Source organism: Lithobates pipiens, unplaced genomic scaffold (assembly GCF_037356315.1).
Source record: "Lithobates pipiens isolate NorthernLeopardFrog02 unplaced genomic scaffold, aLitPip1_a1.2 Scaffold_28, whole genome shotgun sequence".
Taxonomy (NCBI): domain Eukaryota; kingdom Metazoa; phylum Chordata; class Amphibia; order Anura; family Ranidae; genus Lithobates; species Lithobates pipiens.
In genome coordinates this window covers 15,491,032-15,510,689 of record NW_027507789.1, presented here as the reverse complement: position 1 = coordinate 15,510,689, position 19,658 = coordinate 15,491,032, and the positions used below count along the sequence as shown (strand labels likewise).

At 36.6% G+C, this 19,658-nt stretch overlaps 1 protein-coding gene across 5 annotated transcripts in view; it reads left to right on the top strand.

The window, feature by feature from the left end:
- Window positions 1-19,658, top strand: part of BAIAP2 (BAR/IMD domain containing adaptor protein 2) — a 93,540-nt gene that overhangs the window by 51,388 nt on the left and 22,494 nt on the right. For 2 of the 5 annotated variants that reach the window (XR_013263461.1, XM_077458733.1), the window contains exon 11: window positions 17,865-17,908. The exons of 2 other annotated variants lie outside the window; for them this stretch is intronic. Coding sequence is in view for 2 of the 3 variants with exons in the window: in XM_077458733.1 (XP_077314859.1) it covers window positions 17,865-17,892 (28 nt within the window). In the remaining variant the exon portion in view is untranslated. The remainder of the gene's footprint in view (window positions 1-17,864; window positions 17,909-19,658) is intronic. One more of the 5 variants, XM_077458734.1, reaches the window with a different exon arrangement.

Here is a 19,658-nt window from a genome sequence, read left to right as displayed (position 1 = left end):
TCGTTGGAAGGTGGCCAATATTGGACTTGCTATTGGGTTTTCCCTTCGTTACTCTATTCAGTGGCCTCTAAGGAAGGGGAGCTTTTTCATTGGCAGAAAAGTCTCATCTGGCTTTCCATGTGGCTTCATTAGTTGCAAGCAGAAACAGACGTTTCAAGAGTTCCTGTCAACTGCCCAATAGAAATGGTTGCTGAGAGATATACTGAATCTGTAGAGGTCGCTTGCAACCACACACAAGACAACTTTGCTTTACAGAGTAAATCCACCCAGTAAGATTTTCTTCATAATGGGCACTAAGAGGCAGTTGATTGCTCTGCCACATCTTGAACCCCAGCAGGAGCATCTAATATCTTCACCCTGACTTGGCTTTGAGCTTCACTTTACGTGCTCCTGGTTTGTGGGTTCTCATTCCTTTTTTTTTTTTTTTTGAAGAATCTACAAGTGGTTCCATTGACAGTAAATCAGGTGAAGAGCCAAGGTTGACCTTTTTTATGGGCACTTCATGGGTAGGAAGAAATCTTCCTGCTGGGATCCCAGAAACCAGCGAAGATCTAGTGGAAGGTCAAACCCTTCTCCACTTCACCTACACCATTGGCATTTGGCGTAGACCAGATTTACCACTTTGCCATGGTCAACCTTGGAGTTAAATCTGTAGCAAGGGCAAACAATCCCTTTAGAACTCACCTGTCGCCATGTAAAATGTCTCTAACTGGCCTTCTAATTCAGCAGATGCCCTCAGCTGCCTCCATATTGCTTTTCACAACATCTGATCACCAAGGAGACCTCTTGTTGTTTGAAGAGCCAATAGGACGTTGCAGGATGCATTAGGCCTGCCCATGAGTTTCTTGGCAGAAGTTGAGATTGCACACCAGATTTTTCCTGGCTTTGGAGAGGGTTCATTTAGGAGGCTGATATGGTCGGAGCTTAAATCGAAGGCAATTTAGGGACATTAATATAGTGACAAGTACAATTAAACTTCCTTACCTGCTATCCCTCCAGATGTATGTGCTCTCTGTATGCATGGGGCTATGTAGGGACTGTTACTGTGTTCTCTCCTATCGGCTATATAAACTTCACCAAAATGGGGCTTCACTTTCTGCAATGTGTTTTTCAGAAGACAGAAAAGCGTTCCCTTTTCAGGCCATCGTGGCAAATTCTGTTTCAGCTTCTACCTGGAGATAATAAAACAGGATATTGTGGCATCTTCCTCAAAGTGCTGACCGCAATGGGTTTTCCAGATAGAATCGCACGATGAAGTGTATAAAGAGAACCTGTCTCTAAACCCTCTTCGTTTGTAGATCACCAAAGATGAGTTTTTTGTCGCCAAATTCTGTGCCGACGTCTGGGAAAGGCGGTGAGCCAATCACTTGCGGAAGGCATTCTGTACATTAAATATCTGAAGCCACACCCACTGGGGGAGATTTCACCCTCTTGACTTGCTTTGGTGGTCCCTGGGATGGAATATGATGAGCCTAAAAGTTTACCACACGAACCATAGGTAGCCTGTTGCATTAGGATGTACATACTAAAGCTCAAACACACATGCATGTATAGTGTGTGTGTGTGTGTGTGTGTGTGTGTGTGTGTACACACACACACAGTGGGGAAAATAATTATATGATTCCCTGCAGATTGTATAAGTTTGCCCAATTACAAAGAAATGAAGAGTCTATAATTTTTATCATAGGTGTATTTTAAATGATAGAGACAGAATATCAACCAAAAACACAGAAAAAAACACATGCTACAAATGTTGTTATAAATCGAGTTGCAGTTCAGTGAGTAAAATAAGTATTTGATAACCAACCAACAAGAATTCTGGCTTCCACAGACTAGCTACAGTAGGTGCTCATGCGGTACACAGATTAGTCCTGTCAATGTAAGAAGGCACTCCTAACGACAACTCGTTGTGTATATAAAAGACACCTGTCCACAGAATCTTTTCTTCCATTCAAACCTCACCGTCATGGGCAAGACCAAAGAACTGTCAAAGGACATCAGGGACAAGATTGTAGACCTGCACAAGGCTGGAATGGGCTACAAGACCATCAGCAAGAAGCTTGGTGAGAACTGTTGGAGCGATTATTCGCAAATGGAAGAAACGCAAAATAACCATCAATCGCCCTCGGTCTGGTGCACCATACATGGTTTTGCCTCATGGGGTGAGGATGATCATGAGAAAAGTGAGGGATCAGCCTAGAACTATACAGGAGGAGCTTGTGAATGATCTCAAGGCAGTTGGGACCACAGTCACCAATCATTGGTAACACAATACGTCGCCATGGATTGAAATCCTGCAGTGCCCGCAATGTCCCCCTCCTTAAGAATGCACATGTACAGGTCCGTCTAAACAACATCTAAATGATTCCGAGAAGGATTGGGAGAAAGTGCTGTGGTCAGATGAGACCAAAATTGAGCTCTTTGGCATCAACTGAACTTGTTGTGTTTGGAGGAAGAAAAATGCTGACTTTGACCCTAAGAACACCATCCCTACAATCGGCCCCTTTGGGGCTGTTTCTCTGGTAAAGGTAAAGGCCGACTTTGCCGCTTTGAGGGGCCAATGGATGGGGCCATATATTGTAAAATATTGGATGAGAACCTCCTTCCCTCAGCCAGAACACTGAAGATGGGTCTTCCAGCATGACAATGACCCAAAACATACCGTCAAGTCAACAAAGGAGCTGCTCAAGAAGAAGCAAATTAAGGTCATGTAGTGGCCTAGCCAATCTCCAGGCCTTAATCCTATAGATAATGTATGGAGGGAGCTGAAACTTTGAGTTGCCAAGCGAGAGCCAAGAAACCTCAAGGATTTAGAGAAGATCTGTGAAGAAGAGTAGACCAAAATGCCTCCTGAGATGTGTGCAAACCTGGTCACCAACAGCAAGAAACGTCTTACCTCTGTGCTTGCCTACAAGAGTTTCTCCACCAAGTACTACCCTGTTTCCCCTAAAATAAGACCTAGTGGGATTGTCGGTGATGGCTGCAATAAAAGCCCTACCCCCCAAATAAGCCCTAGTTAAAGTCCTTGTAGGTCTTCTTTTCAGGGTAGGGCTTATTTTTGAGGAAACCGAGTAGGGCTTATTTGGATGGTAGGGCTTATATTGCAGCCAACACCAACAATCACGCTAGGTCTTATTTTAGAGGAAACAGGGTAAGTCATGTTTTGCTTGGGGATCAAAAACTTATTTTGCTCACTGAACTGCAACTCCATTTTATAACATTTGTATCGTATTTTTTTATTTATTTTTTTCTGGCTTTTTGGTTGATATTCTATCATTTAAAATACACCTATGATGAAAAATTACAGACCCTTCATTTCTTTGTAAATGGGCAAACTTACAAATCCTTGTTTTCCCCACTGTGTGTAATATAAATATACACTCTCTCTCTTCCTTGTGGCACTCTGCCCCGCCAGCACAATATCTCCTTGCTTGCAGATTCAGAGTGAAGGAGAAATCTTCCACACTCTCTTATAAACAAAGCCACTCAGTGGGAGATCTTCCCTATCTCCTTACCAAGCACACAGAGCGGTAATGCTAATGTGAACGGGGTGATTAGGGTGTGCCCAGGCACATCCGACGCACACCATGCACACGCCTATAGGGACACCTCATACATATAAGGGGCTGCTGGGTTTCCAACTCGTTCACATTTTAGTTGGCTATAGAGTAAAAAGGGAAAGGTGACATTGTAATTTTTTTAAAGAATTTCGGTATTTTCCCTCTGAAAAAAAAATTGAACTTCTGTAGACAGGCAAAGAATGACTCCACCGAGCCCCCCATGTGTCAAATTTTGCTCTTTAAGAGAAAAGCATTGTAGAGCCTCCAGAATTAATTATAATAATCCCATTGCTGGTGCAGGTGGAGGCACAGGATTTTTAGCACCTGTGTGCGGCCAGTCCTTGGGATGTTGTCGGAGAACCCAACCTGCAAAAAGTGATGCAGTTGGAGGTTTCCTGTCTCCTGGATGGGTTGTGATGTTGCTCAGCAGGATGTGGAGGTGGCGGTAATGGGGGAGGGGGGGCTTCAAAAAGTTTATAATGACGTAATCCAAAGGACTTGTCCTTGGAGTACCAAGATAGTCCATTGCTCCTAGACTTCAAAAAGTTGTTGGGAATTTTTTTTCCCCCTCTGTGCAAAGGCAAAAAGTGAAATAAAGATGGAAATTCCAATTAGATCTGCCCCTTTAACTTTGGCCACTCCCACGGTACACCGCCATTCTCGCACAGACGCCATTTTTTATTTTTTTGCAGTCACCACCAAACCAATCTTTGGTTACATTCAGTTGGAAGAAAAAGGAGTGCGGTTGCTGCGACCTCATGCAGGGACCGCGATTAAGTAGCTGTGAAAAGGGCACTGCCACGTTAATGTGAGAAGCCATAGCTTTCCTGTACGTTGGATGCTACTGACCACAACTGGCCAACCAGAACTCGTCTTTAAGTTTTCGGGACACGTGACTTTCTCCAGGTCTGTAGAGTAGCGTCTTTCTCTCCCACTCGCCCTTTTTGTTTTATTTTTGAGGAAATGTAGCATAAGGAGTGAGACTCCTTGCTGCAACAAGAGAGCCTACATGGTGATGTGATGGTGGGGAGCTGAGATGACAACTTCTGCAGCAAGGCGCCCCCCCAGAGGCCCTGATGGGTATGAAACTGGGTTGTAGACATGTGCAATTCGTTCCTTTACAAATTAGTTTTTTAATGAATTTCGACAAATTTGTTTATTTGGAAATATTAAAATTAACGAAAACCAGTTTAACAAACTTTTTGGGAATATTCGTAATTTTAAATATTCGTAAATTCAAAAAAAAAAAATTCAATTTGAAAAAAAAAAATAGAAAATTTGTAAAACCGGAAACTTGTAAAATTGGAAACTTGTAAAATTGGAAACTTGTAAAATTGAAACTTGTAAAATTGGAAACTTGTAAAATTGGAAACTTGTAAAATTGGAAACTTGTAAAATTGGAAACTTGTAAAATTGGAAACTTGTAAAATTGGAAATTTGTAAAATCGGAAATTGGAAAAAAAATCGGAAATTAGAAAACCCGAAATTACTAATAATGACATAACTATTACTAGCTATTAAATTATAAGTACTGGAATTTCCTTTCAAATTTGGCTGTTAGTGAACGGAACGAATATACATTTATCCGAAGTTCCGAATTATCTGAAATAACGAATGTCACATCTAAATGAATGGAACGTAATGAATTAATAATATTAAATTACAATAATAATGTATTATTATTTATTATTAATTTGTTCCGTTACATTCGTTTAGATGCAGCATTCGTCATTTTTGGATAATTCCTTTCAAATTTGGCTGTTAGCGAACATAAGTTCCAATACTTATAATAGTAATAGTTAAGTTCTCAGTTAACTATTTTAGGTATTGGAACTTCCTTTCAAATTTGGCTGTTAGTGAACGTAACGAATACAAATTTATCCGAAGTTAAGAATTATCTGAAATAACGAATGCCGCATCTAAACGAATGGAACGTAACAAATTAATAATAAATTACAATAATAATAACAACATATTATTATCGTTTATTATTATGTACCATTAGTTTTAGATGCAGCATTCGTTATTTCGGATAATTTGTAACTTCGGATAAATTCATATTTGTTCCTTTCAAATTTGGCTGTTAGTGAACATAAGTTCCAATACTTGTAGTAGTAATATTTAAGTTATTAGTTAACTATTATAGGTATTGGAACTTCTTTTCAAATTTGGCTGTTAGTGAACATAACAAATACAAATTTATCTGAAGTTATCCCAAATAACGAATGCTGCATTTAAACTAATGGAACAAATTAATACTAAATAATCATATTATTATTTATTATTATTCGTTACGTTCCATTCGTTTAGATGCAGCATTCGTCATTTTGGATAATTCGTAACTTTGGATAAATTCGTATTTGCTCCTTTCAAATTTGGCTGTTGGTGAACGTAACAAATACGAATTTATCTGAAGTTACGAATTATCCGAACTAACGAATGCTGCATAATAATGAATAATAATAATAATGTATTATTATCATTTATTATTATTAATTTGTTACATTCCATTCATTTAGATGCGGCATTTGTCATTTTGTATAAATTCATATTCGTTACGTTCACTAACAGACAAATTTTAAAGGAAATTCCAATACCTGTGATAGTTAAGTTATTAGTTATTACAGATTTTCGAACTTTCAGGTTTTTGAATTTCCGTTTTTTATTTATTTTTATTTTTTTACGAATTGGAATCCTAAGGAATGAACTGAAAAAAAAAAAGGGGGAAAAAAAAACGTAATAAAAAAGAAAACAACAAACTATTTCAGCAGTGCACATATCTACTGGGTTGCTGCCATTTACCAAAAAACGAGGACCGTCCCGTACAAAGGGCTGTTACCGTCAAGCCATCTTAAAGGGGGTCTCCATGTCTAGACGGCATTTTTTCCTTCTGTAAAACAGGACCTGGTGAAGTTTTGTAATATCGTGCAATGAGGAACAGCCTGTACAGCGGTGTAGAACACATCCATCGGTTAGGGGCAGAACGATTTCTGTCGTGCAGCCGAGGAGCTTCTACTTCCCTCTATGGGCGAGCTTCTTCCCTCCATGCCTCTGGGGTTCCTCCTAAAGCAGTTGCACATGCTCAGTGAAGGGAGGAATTTTAGTTTTAGAAGCTGGAAACCTGTTTTTGTGTTTTTGTTTTTTTTTATTTTTTTTTTGTTTTTTGTTTTTTTGCTACTTTTCAGATTACGACTTGAGAACGTTTTGCATTTTATTTTTATTTATTTATATTTTTTGTGTTTTTTTTTTTTTTTTTTTTTGTTATTTTAATCGCTACTTTTCAGATGACGACTTGAGAACGTTTTACATTTTTTATTTTTATTTTTTTATTTTTTTTTATTTATTTTTTATTTTTTTTAATCGCTGCTTTTCAGATGATGACTTGAGAGCAGCACACAACATTTGCATTTTATTTTAATGACTTCTTCATGTTTCTTTATACACCTTTCCATGCAAAGTAGTCACATGTGAGATCCGGAACAGAGGGCGTCTCCCGGCATGCGACTTTTTTATTTCCCCTCTTTGCTAAAATTACCATAAACTCGTATCATGTCCAGTTTTATGTGTTTACAGGACAATTTGTAGCTCTTTTAAGTTTAAGACTCCACTGGGGGGGGGGTCCAGATTATGAAAACGCAACACGGTACAGCAACAACGTATCTACATCTCTGTATGAAGGAAGGAAGTTTAGTGCCACCAGATGCTTCAAAAGTTTGACCGAATTTACAGTTCATGTAAAAATTAAATGTGCGGAAGGACAATGGGGGGGGGGGGGGAGTGTTTGACCCCCTACTGAGTTTGCACATTTGCCCACTGATAAAGAAACGATCAGTCTATCATTTTTAATGGTCAGTATGTTTTAACAGTGAGAGATAGAATAGCAACAAAAATATTCAGAAAAACGCGTTTCAAAAAAGTTCTAAATTGATTTGCATTTTAATGAGTGAATTTTTTAAAATGCGTTTTTCTGGAATATTTTTGTTGCTATTCTGTCTCTCACTGTTAAAATATACTGACCATTAAAATTATAGACTGATCGTTTCTTTGTCAGTGGGCAAACGTACAAAATCAGCAGGGGATCAAATACTTTTTTTTTTCCCTCACTGTAGTGCGATTTTTTTTTTTTTTTTTTTCATTATTATGTTATTAAAATGACTCGCTCCTTTCCCCCTTTCAACCCTAAAAATAATTGTAAAAAAGAATAAACAGATTTTTTTTTTTTTTTTTAGCATTCTGAGAAAGTTTTTTTGCTACTTTTTCTTATTAGTAGCTCCTATTTTATTTATTTATTTATTTATTTATTTTTTACAAATGTCAAAAGCAGTAAAAAAAAATTCTCAGCATGTTAAGGGGAAAAAAAATGCAGAAAATACACACAACAAATCTGCTCAACGTTTTATCTAAAAAAAACAAAACAAAAAAAACCTTTAAAAATGTATATGTATTTTTATTTTATTTTTTTTTTAGCAATTTTTCTCAAACAATACACTCTATGGTGCCATTCACTTTCGGTGGCACCTCAAAGTGAGTGCAGCCCTAGCCCTAAGTTTGCAGTCTGTGCAACGCAAGACAGAGCTCTACAGTGATTTATGGTGTGTTACGTCGGCAAAAATTTTTTACATTTTTTTTTTTTTTTTTAAACCCACAAGAACAGACAGGCCTGAATGATGTCAGTCTGTAGGGCTATAGAGCTTCTTGTGGGATTTATAATATGGATTTGGACTTCAGCTTCTCATCAGAGCCATTGTATAAACAGAATAAAACTGGACACTAGAAAAGCCATTCCCTACATTGCTGGAACGATCGCTCTTTTATATAAATCCTGTCATTTTTTTATTCATAAAGTTTTTGCTTCCTGTTGTGCATTTATTTTTATTTAATTTTTTTTTTTTTGGTTCAGTGATGGACAGAATGTAGAATCTTGTATAAAGAATGTACAGTGCTTCATACTCCTTCTTTTTTTTTTTTTTTTTTTGTTAAGAAAAAATAAACCGTGCCCTGTAATGATGTTCTTGTATGAATAAAGTTTTATTTATTGCATTTAAATGGGGCAATATGGGGGATCTTTTTTATCACTGGATATTGGCCTTGCTTGCTTCTTGGACTTGCTTCTCTCATTATAAATCTTATATATATTTATTTTTTTTCTTAATCGTTACTTTTTTTTTATTTATTATTTTTTTTTTTTCTTTCTGGGGGAAATTGGTTCTCGGTGACATGCTAACTGTGATTTTGATCTTTTGAGCGGCTGTACAATACGAGGCTAATAAACATTTTATACAATCTGCCTTTATTTCCATTTTATTTTTTATTTTTATTTTTTGCCATGATGGATCTAAAATGACAGGTGCTCTTTTAAATGTAAGGACTCAGTTGGTAGTTAGAATATTTAATATTTGCAAATAAAATGAAGGTTCACTATTTAGAATAAGAAGCTGTCAGGTTAGTAAAACAGCGATATCAGAACTGATTCAATCATACAGTTTGTAGTGTACATAGATTTTCAAAACAATGGGATAAAAGGAATATTCCTGAACTTTGTTTAATCTCTTGGTTACTGTGAAATTGTGTGAATGCATCGATGCAGAGCATGTTCTCTCAGCTTGCAGAGCTTGGAGTCATTGGATGAGTTTACCATAAATGTAAATCTTGCAGAATATACAGCCTCGTGCTACATAACTAAGCTCCATTTCATGCTCATTAAACTGAATTAATGTATCTTAAATAGAAAACTAGATTTGTACTCCAAAAGCATTTTATTTGATAAAAAAAAAAAAAAAAAAAAATCTTCAGATTTTAAATTAAAAAAAAATATATCATATTTTAAATTTAAAAAAAAAGATTTTAAATGAAATAAAATCATATTTTTTAATATTTTTTAAATGAAATAAAATCATATTTTTTAAATGAAATGAAATCAGATTTTAAATTAAATCAGATTTTAAATTAAATCAGATTTTAAATAAAAAAAATTAAATAAAATCAGATTTTTTAAACGAAATAAAATCAGATTTTAAATTAAAAAAATGAAATAAAATCAGATTTTAAATTAAAAAAATGAAATAAAATCAGATTTTAAATGAAATAAAATCAGATTTGAAATAAAAAAAAAAATGAAATAAAATCAGATTTGAAATTAAATAAAATCAGATTTTAAATAAAAAAAATGAAATAAAATCAGATTTTTTAAACGAAATAAAATCAGATTTTAAATTAAATAAAATCAGATTTTAAATAAAAAAAATGAAATAAAATCAGATTTTTTAAACGAAATAAAATCAGATTTTAAATTAAATAAAATCAGATTTTAAATAAAAAAAATGAAATAAAATCAGATTTTTTTTAAATGAAATAAAATCAGATTTTTTAAACGAAATAAAATCAGATTTTTTAAACGAAATAAAATCAGATTTTTTTTTTTAAATTAAAAAAATGAAATAAAATCAGATTTTAAATTAAAAAAATGAAATAAAATCAGATTTTAAATTAAAAAAATGAAATAAAATCAGATTTTAAATTAAAAAAATGAAATAAAATCAGATTTTAAATAAAAAAATGAAATAAAATCAGATTTTAAATGAAATAAAATCACATTTTAAATAAAAAAAATGAAATAAAATCAGATTTTTTTTAAATGAAATAAAATCAGATTTTAAATAAAAAAAATGAAATAAAATCAGATTTTTTAAACGAAATAAAATCACATTTTAAATGAAATAAAATCACATTTTAAATAAAGAAAATGAAATAAAATCAGATTTTTTTTAAACGAAATAAAATCAGATTTTTTAAACGAAATAAAATCACATTTTAAATTAAATAAAATCAGATTTTAAATTAAATAAAATAGATTTTAAATGAAATAAAATCAGATTTTGAATAAAAAAAAATGAAATAAAATCAGATTTTTTAAATGAAATAAAATCAGATTTTTTAAATGAAATAAAATCAGATTTTTTAAATGAAATAAAATCAGATTTTTTAAATGAAATAAAATCAGATTTTTTAAATGAAATAAAATCAGATTTTTTAAATGAAATAAAATCAGATTTTTTAAATGAAATAAAATCAGATTTTAAATAAAAAAAAATGAAATAAAATCAGATTTTACATTAAAAAAAATCTAAGTTTAAATCAAAAAAAGATTTTAAATTCAATCAGATTTTAAATCAAATCTCAGATATTTTTTTTTTATATAAACCATTGATTTTTATCCACCCTGCTCTCCGCTGAGCAGCCAGATGAAAGGTCCGTGTCCGCTCCACAATGCAGACACGGCCCAATCCCCTCTAAGGGGCGGTCGGGCGGAATTGGTCAGGTGGTCATCCGATCCGATTCCGCCGGACGGATGGGGACCATCTCTCTCTTTTCGGCGGATCGGATCGAATGCCGATGGGTGTCTGTTGACATCTGCCGCTACATAGAGGAAAAAATGTGTGGTCCATTCGGGTCCACCTGAAAAACTGACGGGCGGACCAGATCGGCACGTTCGTGTGAAAGAGGCCTAAAGATGAAATCGCAAAGTAATCCTACAGTAATAGTCACACAAAACAAACATAAAACTCAAAAAAAGAAATCCCGCCCCTTCTCCGTAATTAATAAGAATAAACAATTTTAGCTTCCCATCAGTATAAAGTTATACAACAATTAATCGTTCTAATACATCATTCTAATTAATAATCTTTCTACTTGCGGTGAGGCCGCGCTGTCTGACGGCTGAAAGGCGGGGCTGCAGACCGCTGTGGGAATGGTTTCCTTACACCGAGCCAAACCTCCTTATTTATTTTATCTCTGAATAAAGAGGATATTATAACCCGTTAGTTGAGCAGAATTATTTTTGCAACAAAGTCACAGATGGCAGTAAAAACGAATTTAATTTTGTGTCGCTTTTATAGAATTTCCTTCACTTTCCACAAACTGCAATGAGATGGATATAGGTGTATAAATAATCTGTATCCAATGCCGCTTTATGCCTTGACATTCCTTTCTTAGACCCAGTCTGTTCGGACAGTATGGTCACCTGCTGACTTCACAGCACCCACGGGCAGCTTCACTTCTTAAAAAGACACAGAAGTTGAATCCAATGCAATTTTACTTCAGATAATAAAGGTGTGAGATGACAATGGCTTTCCTAAGCCCTCTCTCTCTGCAAAGTACTAACATTGACCGAGGGAACATAGAAGAAACAGGGAGGGTCTAGATAGGGGGACGCTAGAGGTAGATACCAAATCGGATTTGTAACGGAGGTGTAGTGGCTGTAAACCACCACTAGATGTCAGCATATTACCAAACAATAATAGCCTGATGCAGTTCAATACAGCACTGTATGTATTTTTATATATATATAGTGTGTGTGTGTGTGTGTGTGTATGTGTGTGTGTATATATATATATATATATATATATATATATATATATATATATATATATATATATATATATATATATATATATAATGTATATGTATATGTATGTGTTTTTTTTTTTTACATTTTATTCTCTAGAGTGTCTACTAAAAAAATATAGTGTTTGTGGGTTCTAAGTAATTTTGTAGCAAAAAATAAAATTTTTTTACTTGAAACCAGCAAATGCCAGAAAAAGGTTTAGTGTTTAAGTGGTTTAAACTTTTTTCACTTACACACCAAGTCTATTCCATTGACAAATTGTTACAATGTTTATACTTAAGTTCAACTGATAAAGAATGTTGTGATTCTTGGAAGACTGTCTGTTTTTCTCTTCCTTTCTTTTGAGGGCTGTGGCTTCAGAAGAGCAGAGAGAATTCTTTGCATAGACAGAATTGTGAAAAACTATATATATATATATATATATATATATATATATATATATATATATATATATATGTGTGTATGTATGTGTATTTTGTATTTTTTTTTATATAGTTTGAGTGGGGGGGTAGGGGGCTGGAACCCCTGTCAGCTTTTTATTGCTCCACTCCTAAGCGACCCTTTTGAACACGAACTTCACCAATCTACAATGTATAATTGGAAGTCTTCATTACCATTAGAAGTAAACATTGTAACATTTTTCTCCCCCCCACCAATATAAAGCCCATTCTATATATAGAATATAAACTCCCCCATTTCATAAACTGCATCCAATAGGTCAGTACCCTCCAATCGCAGTCCCCCGGAGTCAATCGGATCCTTGGTCCGATATGATCTCTAAAGTGTCGTGAGGAGTTTTAGGATTTTATTTCACTGTTGGCCTCTTTTTTTTGTTGCAGAGATTTCCTGACTTCCTGTCTGGATTGTCATGTGACAGGAAGTGAAGTGAAATCTCCTGGACTGGTACGAATCCTTCTACACTTCACTTGTTTTCTTGCAAAGTGTTAAAGATTTGAATTCATTCTTTAGTCTTCTATCTGTTGTGATGTCAGGAAGTTGAGTGGTGATCTCGGGAGGTTAGGTTGAGATGTTGGGTGGTGATGGTGGGGAGGTTGGGTGGTGATGGCGGGAGGTTCTAATGTCAGGAGGTAGGTTGCGATTTTAGGTGGTGATGGTGGGAGGTTAAGTGGGGATGGTGGGAGGTTAGGCGTGCTGATGTCTCGAGGTTCTAATGTTGGGAGGTAGGTTGTGATGTTGGGAGGTTGTGATGTCATTAGGGTAGGTTGCCGTGTTAGGTGGTGATGGTGGGAGGTTGGGCGGCATTGGGTGGTGATGTCGGGAGGTTGTGATGTCATTAGGTTAGGTTGCGATGTTAGGTGGTGATGGTGGGAGGTTGGGCGGCGATGGTGGGAGGTTAGAATGTGGTGTTGGGTGGTGATGTCGGGAGGTTGTGATGTCATTAGGTTAGGTTGCGATGTTAGGTGGTGATGGTGGGAGGTTGGGCGGCGATGGTGGGAGGTTAGAATGTGGTGTTGGGTGGTGATGTCGGGAGGTTGTGATGTCATTAGGTTAGGTTGCGATGGGAGGTTTGGGCGGCGATGGTGGGAGGTTAGGTTGCCGTGTTGGGTGTTGGGTGGTGATGTTGGGAGGTTGTGATGTCAGGAGGTTAGGTTGCGATGTTGGGTGGTGATGATGTCAGCAGGTTGGGCGGTGATGTCAGAAGGTTGTGATGTCGGGGGGGGGGGGGGGGTTTGGTCATTGGAGAGTTGGGTTCAATGGGTGCCAGAGATAGTAGACAGGTTTTCTTTCATTCAGGCTCTCAGAACGTTGGACACCCAACTCTCAACCAACCTAATATCCCAGGGTTTCCATAGTAGGATCTATGTACCCAGGATAAGACCACCCTTCCCAGTGGGGTTAGAAGGAAATGTTAGCCATAATCCCCACTGTATCCAAAAGCAAAAATAGAAATCTGAGCTGAAGTTGGGATTTAACCCATTTAGCTGCTATTAGTTACCATGGCTACACATAGACCAGTAATGGCGGATAGTGACACGGGGCATTACTTGGCGATGACTGGACCCAGGATATTTAAAGTGAATGTAAACTCAGAATCTTTTATAGTAGGTTTGGCCTTGTGCTGCACTGTATACTGCTCTCTTCGCTCTGTTGCAGAGATACCTGTCAGTATCGGCATCGCCTCCCAATCGGCAGCTGCATTGTCCTCTCCCCGTGTATGCTGCTTCAATTGGCCATTGGTGTGCCTGTCCTCAAGAAGAAGATCTTGGGAAAAGATGAACCCACAAGGTTGTCCAGTTGGTGTTGCTGTCCAATACTAGTGTAATGATGATGGCATAGGTGACACCAATTAAACAATCTCCTCCGTCCCGCCACTTCCTAAGGTTGTCTTCTTGCTCGCAGACCCGACAAGGAGCCCAATGGTCACCATGACATACCATATCTTCTAGTGCCAATCAAGGTGTTCAGATGATGGGCAGGTCAGGTGTCTCACAAGGGTTGAATGGGTGCATGCAATCAAAAGCTTCATCCAGAAAGCAGGGGAGCATAAAAGAACGAAAAGTCACTGCCCGCCGACAGCTTATCAGGTGAAGCATGTCCCATCCTTTGTCACTTCTAATGTCACATCTTCTCTTTTCACTCCTCTACTCGCATCCCTCGTCACTTCTCTCTTGACCTGATAAGCTGGCGGTGTAAGAAGCCAAATACTAGTTGAATGGTGTTGGTGGCCCGGTGTCATTGGTTTGTAGTGTGAAACGTCAAGAGTAATTAAAGCGTCAAAACCACCATTCCAATAGCCCAGATACAACTTTATTGAGGCTGCTGGTGAAATCTGTGCGTATAATTACCGTGGATACAATTCTATTCAAGGTCCAGTCTTTAAGTCCCGATACCTTGTTTCCAATTGCAAGCCCTGAAGAAGGAGATGAACGGTGGGTGTGATGCCTCAACTCTTCTTCTTGCTCTTCTGCACTACAAACCAATAAATCTTTGGTGATCCTCTGGGGTGTAGAATCCCCCCCCTCTGACTAGTCACCTATTCCATCATCCGTACAATGCTATGGGACAGCAGCACCAACTGGCCAACTTTTGTGGGTTCAGCTCCATCTTTCCTAAGGTGGTCTTCTCGTCAGACCTGACAGAGGCAGCCCAGTAGTATTGTAATGATGTTGGGGGTAGGCAACCCAGTTACTAGGTGGCAGCTTCTCAACCTCAGAGGATCTCATCCGTTCATTTTTTATTTTTTTTTCCATTTGTGGTAACAAAACATTTAAGCCCTTGTACACAACGGTCGGAGATTCCGACAACCAAATCCGTCGGATCTTGTCCGAAACTGTTGCATACACACGGTCGGACAAAGTTGTCAGAAAATCCGATCTTTCAGAACGTGATGACGTAATTTCGTTACGACGGGACTACGTTCAGGCCAGTAGCCAATAGCTTTGATGTAGGAATTTGATCTGAGCATGCGTGGCACTTTGTCCGATCGGAATTCTCTACACATGATCGGAGTATGTCCGATCGGAGCATTTTGTCGGAAAATATTTAGGGCAGGTTGGAAAATTTGGTCCGACGGATATTCTGACGGAAACAGTCCAATGCAGACCACACACAGTCGGAATATCCGACAAAACGCTCCGATCGGACACATTCCGTCGGAATCTCCGATCGTGTGTACAAGGGCTTAGAAGAGTTGAAGCTCCACACTACCATTCAGTAGTCCAGGTATAATTTTAGTCCAGTAGTGACAATAAAGTAGCGAGATGTTTCCGGGAGCCAAAAATAGGGGAATAGGGTTTCTAGGGTACGGATTTGGGTGAGGAGGTCGGTGAATGTCGGGTGATTAAAGGTGGATAAGGAAGGGAGGGGTGGGGGAAACCATTTGTTCACTATACACTTGGAACGCTGGATTTTCGGTGGCTATAGCGGGAGGATATGCAGCTGCAGGCATCACCCCAAGACCATTTTTTAGAGTCAGCGGTCGGCTGTCTTTTAATGGCAATCAGATCAGCGGATCGCCAGCCACTCGATTGCTATTACAAACAGCGGGAGGGTACTCCTCCCCATTCCCGCTGCCTTCCGCGGCTCTCCTGTCCCGCCGGGAGACCTGAGCGACCAGCCGGCACGATCGCATTTCATTGGCTGTTGGTAATGGTAAACCGGAACTGATGACATGACATCACTTCTGGTTTACTCAGAAAGCATCGGCGCCATTTATTTGAAAATCAAAAACATTCAGAAACACCGATCTTGGAGGGATTTGGTGTCTTATAGACGCCCAGATATCTCCATAAAGAGGACCTGTCACGTCTATCACTTTCAAAGGGATGTTTGCATTCGTTGTGACGGCAATAGAAGTGATAAAAAAAAAAGTTCTGCCTACCCCTTTTAAAAAATAACAGTCAGCAGCTACACATGCTATAGCTGCTGACTTAACATTAGGACACTTACCTGTCCTGTCCAGCGATGTCGGCACAGCAGCTGATGTTCACATGGGCTGGTCAGGTGTTGCCATTGCTGGTAAGAGGACCCGGTGGTGTAGCCTTTTGGCTTCCTGGCCGGGCCCCTGCTGCGCAGGAGTGAAGCGCGCTGCGCAGGAGTGAAGCGCGCTGCGCAGGAGTGAAGCCCGCTCCACTCTCTCACTGGCCCAGCAGAAGGGGGAGGGAGAAGGAGGAGGGGGGGCCAAGCTGCTGACGTACTTCGCCGTGGCCCGGTCTCCCGCAAGTGGGGAAGGGGACCAGTGAAAAACGGGATCCCCATTCAAATGTGGCACTGGAGGGGGGAGTGGAGAGACTAATAAGCGGAAGTTCCACTTTTGGGTGGAACTCCGCTTCAAAGCAACAGTGTAAAAAAAATAAAAAAATTAAAAATAAATGCATAATAAAAACAAATTCATAATAAAAAAAAAAAAAATCCATACATAAAAAAAATAAAGTAAATTGCCCCTGTCCTTGCGTGCTAGCATGCAAACCGCGATCGTCCCACACATGTGAGGTATTACCGCAAACGTCAGATCATTACCAATAATTCAAGCATCGGACCGCCTCTGTAAGTGGTAACCTGTAAAGGCTTTTAATTGCCTATGGAAAGTAAAATGTACATAGTTTGTCGCCATTGCACAGGCTTGCGTAATTTTATAGTGTGACATGTTGTTGTTTTTCTGTTTACTCGCCATAACTTCATCTTTTATATTTTACAATAAAAAATGTGTTGCCTATTTAGTTTTTTAATGTAAAAAATTTTTTATTTTTCACAAAAAATTGTCTTTGAAAAACCTCTGCGTAAATATCATGTGACATGAAAAAATGCAAAACCCGTCAATTTATTCTCTAGGGCAGTGATGGCGAACCTTGGCACCCCAGATGTTTTGGAACTACATTTCCCATAATGCCCAACTACACTGCAGAGTGCATGGCCATCATGGGAAATGTGGTGCCAAGGTTCGCCATCACTGCTCTAGGGCCTCTGCTTTAAAATAAATTGTATATAATGTTTGGAGGGTCTAATTAATTTTATAGAAAAAAATAGTAATTGTAATTGTTACATGTGAACATAAAAAAGAAAAAAAATTCTTGAGGGGGCGCTGGTGTTAAATTTGTAACTGGACTATTGTGGATCGATCCTTCAATAATCCTTCTTGCTGTTTTGCACTACAAACCAAGATAACTCTGGATATCCTCCGGGGTGCAGAAGATGCCCGTATGTAGGCGCAGTGCATGGAATGTGAACAATAATCAATCCCCCCCTTAGACGTACGGAGTGTAGATTGTATAATTCCTCCGCAGGGATTTTCCTCTCCCAGTCAATAAACTGCAACTCCCGGCAGAACAATACAGAGTCAATCACTGGAGCAGACAGGGCCCTATGGGGGGGCTCCGCATATAACAACAACTGTACACATCCCCCACCTATTGCAGCTAAAACTTGTCTTTATATTGCAGCTTGGAAGCTGAAGTGGCGAGATTTTGAGAGGTCTCTGCGCTTAGTAAGTTTTTATGTGTTTTTGAAAAATAAATAAAGAAATCGTACTTTTAACCCACTTTTTCTGTGATCTGCTACGACCTTCCGGTAGAACCTATCGTAGGGCGATAGCCAGAGATGGGGGGGGGGGGGAGCGACCCCTTTTTATTGGCCAATCAAAACATGCTTTGGTGTTGGGTGATATAGAGACAGCGGAAGGTGATAAATAATATTACAATACCTGATCAATATAAATATACAAAATAACATTAGAATTGTATTGTGGTCACGAAAAAGGTCCAATATGTGCATCTCTGTACATGAGCGCCGCAGCATAATAATATGTATATCTGTAGATGTATAGAGGAGAAAAATACAAAAAATTCCCAACTATGTGAGACTAGTCTGTTCAATGATAATAGCTAATAATTAAAGTAATACTAAATCTAATAATAAAATATATTTGATGTAAAATAAATAAAATAAAAATGTATACGTTGGAACAAAACACAAGTTTCCCAGCACATATGACTAGTCAGTGCAATGATAATTAATAAAGTATTATTATTATTATAATTATAACAATAATACTATAACAATAATACTAATATGTATTAATGTTATTGTTATAAAAATTAAAATTAAACATTTATAGTTCTACATTTTTATTGATTCGAACAAAACATGTTTCCCAGCACATAAGACGACTAGTCACTGCAATGATAATAAGTAAAATAATCATAACTATAATAATTATTTAAAACAATGTGATTATTATTATCAATCAAAATAATAAAAATCTTTTAAATGTATAAATTAGATCAATATAATCAAAATCCATAGCTATAAATGTATAGATTAAATAATAAAAATCTTTTAAATGTATAAATTAGATCAATATAATCAAAATGCATAGCTATAAATGTATAGATTAAATAATAAAAATCTTTTAAATGTATAAATTGGATCAATATAATCAAAATCCATAGCTATAAATGTATAGATTAAATAAAAATCTTTTAAATGTATAAATTGGATCAATATAATCAAAATCCATAGCTATAAATGTATAGATTAAATAAAAATCTTTTAAATGTATAAATTAGATCAATATAATCAAAATCCATAGCTATAAATGTATAGATTAAATAATAAAAATCTTTTAAATGTATAAATTGGAACAATATAATCAAAATCCATAGCTATAAATGTATAGATTATATTGATCTAATTTTTACATTTAAAAGATTTTTATTTAATCTATACATTTATAGCTATGGATTTTGATTATATTGTTCCAATTTATACATTTAAAAGATTTTTATTATTTAATCTATACATTTATAGCTATGGATTTTGATTATATTGATCTAATTTTTACATTTAAAAGATTTTTATTTAATCAAAATCCATAGCTATAAATGTATAGATTAAATAATAAAAATCATTTAAATGTATAAATTGGATCAATATAATCAAAATCCATAGCTATAAATGTATAGATTAAATAATAAAAATCATTTAAATGTATAAATTAGATCAATATAATCAAAATCCATAGCTATAAATGTATAGATTAGAACAATACACAAGTTTCCCAGCACGCAAATCGAATCCGTGTAATGATAATAAAAATAGTAATATTAGTATAATTATTATTTCCTGTTATTTAAAACCATAATATAATATTTTTTTTATTATTATTACAATAAATCTAGAACTAAAATGGTATATATTGGAATAACACACGAGTTCCTTTAGCGCATGAATAAAAA